Raw genomic sequence first — 3,770 nt, 5'->3', positions numbered from 1 at the left:
CAGAACACTAGTATATATATAAGGGCCATTTGCATTTCTGTCCCTAACTCGAACCACCTAATTAGATATACCCCTAATTCCAAAGCCTGCTCAAAAATGCCCCTCCGCCGTGATGTGCCCTTATAGAAATGCCCCTCCGAGCCGTTTCCGTCCAGTCAAGGCTGTTTGACCGCTAACGTGCCGTTTCTTTGACATTTTTGCCCCTCCTGCCGTACATCTGGGCCCAACTAACCGGTTCACTCTCTCTCCCCTCTTTCTTCTTCCTCGCGACGACAGGGGCATTTTTGAGCACGTACTGGATCGGACGTTTCCGCGGTCGGAGAGAGAGGGGAAGGTCAAGCACGGCGTGGTTAGCGATGTCCACGGCGGGCACGGCGGGGATGTCTTCTACGAGCTCGTCGGTGGCCGCCAATGTAAGTTTCAGTGTCGATTTGGGGGAGATATGGGCATATTGCAAAATTAGGGTTCATCAATTTGGTTTTTTTGCTGTTGTTAGGTTGATGGTGTCGGCATAGTTCAGTTTCAATCGGAGTTTTACATCCCCGATCTGACATTCTGTGGCCTTGAGGTTCGCTCGATGCAGCGGTGCCCTGGCCACGGGCTTATTCCTGCTCGTCGTGTCGCCTGGGGAGGAGCAAGCTCCGGCAGAAGGTTTCTCGGCTGCCCTCTTGATGTAAGTGTTTGGATTTTAAGCTTGATTCGATTCTGCTCTTTCCCCTCTTTCTAATTCGATCATTGATTTTGCAGCTTCCTGATGAATGTGAGTGGGTTGTATGGATTGACCCGCCACCGACCGAACGTGTTGCTCGTGCATTTGAGGAGCTTCATGCAGGATTGGAGAAGAGCTGGCTAAAATCTCATGATTTAGAGAGGAGGGTGATGTATCTAACCGAGAAGAACAAGAAACTGAAGCTGAAGATGAAAAGGAGGAACGAGCTTATGCAAGCATGGGGATTTATCATAGTTCTTGGTATTAGCATTGTGGCCACATTTGTTTCTGGGTGGTCTAATAATCCATACTAAATGGATTTCTCTTTGTAGTGTATGTTGTGATGGAACTTGGTGTGGGTATGTATTCTCACAGGACAATGCTATGATTTGGGAATGTTGTGATGTTGCTATTTGGAAATGACTCAAGAATCTTGCTTTGATCGATGACTGAAATAGCATAGATTGAAATATTTGAACAAATGATCTGTTGTGACAAAATAGGAGCTCACAAAAATATTTGAAAGTAGCATCTCACAAGATAGCAGCTCACATAATTTTCCAAACTAGCAGGTCACAAAAGGAGCATTGCACATTCAAGATAGTAGCTCACAAGTTCACCATTACATAAGTTCATAATTTCAGCATCACACACTTAAGGTAGCAGCTAACAAGTTCACAAATAGTTGTTGAACAACAAAAACAGCAGTGCCCTAAATGATTCCAGTCACAGGTCTTTCATCTTCTTGCTCCTAGTGTTGCAAGCAGGGTTAGTTAAGAGCCTTGAACTCCTCCTTGTGGTGACAGTTTTGCTCACTTCTTTGCTTAGCTGGTTGCTTCCAGTTACAGATCCTACTGTAGGATCTGGTGCAAACTTGAGCCTTTTCTTAGCTGGTGACATCCCTCTATCAGCTGCCCTTTTGTAGTTCTTCCTTGGGCTACAATTGAAATGAGAACATTAAATGCAGCAAAAAAGGAAATGAGAACATCAAATGAAGCAAAAATTGAAATGAGAACATCTATAGCAGTTGCACCTTACAGTAGATGACACTGTTGGTGCATCTGTAGCAATTGGAGCATCAGGTTCAACCTCTATAGCATTTTCAGCATCAGGTTCAACCTCTGTAGCATTTTCAGCATCTGTTTCAACCTCAGTAGCATTTTCAGCATCTGTTTCAGCATCTAAATGATCATCTGTTGCATTTTCAGCCCCCCAGTGCTCTTCTTCCCCAAAAGCTGGGTCAATGGATTCCTTGCAGTGAGTGGCACAATGGCCAAGCCTTCCACACCTGCCACATTTCTTTCTCCTTCCTCCAAGTCCTTTTCCCTTAGATTTTGCCCTAATTCTTGTCTTCCTAGGTCTACCAGGGGCCCTGTTTTGCAATGGAGCAGACAATTTAAACCCAGGGTCCACCACATCCCACTGTTGTTTGCCCTCCATTGCAGGCAAATTTTCAGCATAAGTAGCATTGAATCTAGCAACAGAAAAGTACTCATGTACATACTGATCAATCTCACTTACTGGGCCTCTCATTGAAGTAATAAAATACAAAGCATGTATGCAAGGCTGTCCAGTTAACTGCCACTTTCTACAACTGCAAGTCCCAGTGGCCAAATTTACTGGATATCTCCACTCTCTCTTTTCCTTGTCAACTGTTGTGTTCTCTGCCTCATATGTGCTTCTCTTCACTATCTCCATATCAAGGTCCTTAGATTTTGCATGAAGCATTTTCATGACTTTGGGGATTATGATGTGGCCAATGAATGTAGCAGCTGCAATCTGCTGTCTGAGATCAAACTTCTCCATTATAAACTGTCTTATTTTGTCTAGCAAGTCCACAATGTGTACACCCTTCCATTTTTTAATCTTTGAATTAAAGGACTCAGCTAGATTGTTATTAACATACTCTACTTTACATACTTCATTGAACAGTGACCTTGCCCATAGCTTGGTATGATGCTCCTCTAAGTACTCCTTCACACCAGACTTACTGTGCAACTGCCTAAGATGGTAGTTGTGTTTCTTTATGCTGTATGTCAATGAACAGGGCCATAAATTTTCATCAAAGAATTTTCCTCTAAACTTTTTTGTGAAATTTGCAGCCAAATGCCTCATGCATTCTCTATGCTCCACACCTGGGAACACATTTCCACTGCAGTATCCAGGCCTTTGCATGCATCAGTGTGGATAACAAGACCTGGTGGGTGTCCTATAAGCTCTCTTAAGTTCTGAAAAAACCAAGTCCAACTGTCTATGTTTTCACCCTCTAGAACTCCATATGCAACTGGGAAGATCCAATTGCAAGCATCCACAGCACATGCACTAACTAGTTGCCCTCTAAATCTGCCATTTAATGTTGTGGCATCTACTGCAAGATAAGGCCTACATCCATTCAAAAAACCTTGCCAACATGCTTTGAAAGAAACAAATACTCTTCTAAAGCACTCTTTCTGTCTACTCTTCCCATTTAGTTTGTATTGCACAGTGTGTTTATCAATGGTAACTACACTACGAGGAGATGCTTTCTCCACTTCTGCCTTGAAGGTATACAGTAACTGGAAAGAGTCAACCCACTTACCATAGATATTGTCAAGTGCCATTTTCTTCCCATAGAATACTCTCATATATGGAACTGCCAGGCCATACTTCTTATTCAAATTTTTCTGCAATTCTGTTGGTCCCACTTCTGAATCCTCTAAAACCCAGGTCTTCACAGCATCAGCAACCCATCTACTCTTAGCTGACTTCAATCTTTTTCTCCTGTTCACACTGGGACATGTATGAGCAGTTTTGTTCACCTTAACCTGCATTCATGAAAGTTCAGACACATGTTAGAACCTATGTACTACAACAAGAAAACAAAATACAGTATCAATGCTGCTAACTATAAGCACAATGCAATGTTAGTTGCTATATATTAGATACCTGAAACAGTGTGCTATGTCTCATTAAGGAGGCATGGATCCTCCATTGACACCTCTTATAAGCACAATGCACTGTCAACCTAGTACTGTCACTCTTGTCTATCACAAATTCACTTTCAGTCTTTATTTAGAAGGTT

At 42.7% G+C, this 3,770-nt stretch overlaps 1 protein-coding gene across 1 annotated transcript; it reads left to right on the top strand.

The window, feature by feature from the left end:
- Positions 1–356: 356 nt before the first annotated feature.
- LOC147971323 (uncharacterized) lies at positions 357–1,023 on the top strand. Its single transcript, XM_087523917.1, has 3 exons — positions 357–413; positions 497–673; positions 748–1,023. Exons 1-3 carry the CDS (start codon positions 357–359, stop codon positions 1,021–1,023), a joined length of 510 nt encoding a protein of 169 aa, XP_087380043.1.
- Positions 1,024–3,770: the final 2,747 nt, after the last annotated feature.

This window comes from Triticum urartu, chromosome 5A (assembly GCF_056163025.1).
Source record: "Triticum urartu cultivar PI428250 chromosome 5A, HENAU_Tu73, whole genome shotgun sequence".
Taxonomy (NCBI): domain Eukaryota; kingdom Viridiplantae; phylum Streptophyta; class Magnoliopsida; order Poales; family Poaceae; genus Triticum; species Triticum urartu.
The sequence above is the reverse complement of the archived record's forward strand: the minus strand, read 5'-3'. Positions and strand labels throughout refer to the sequence as shown.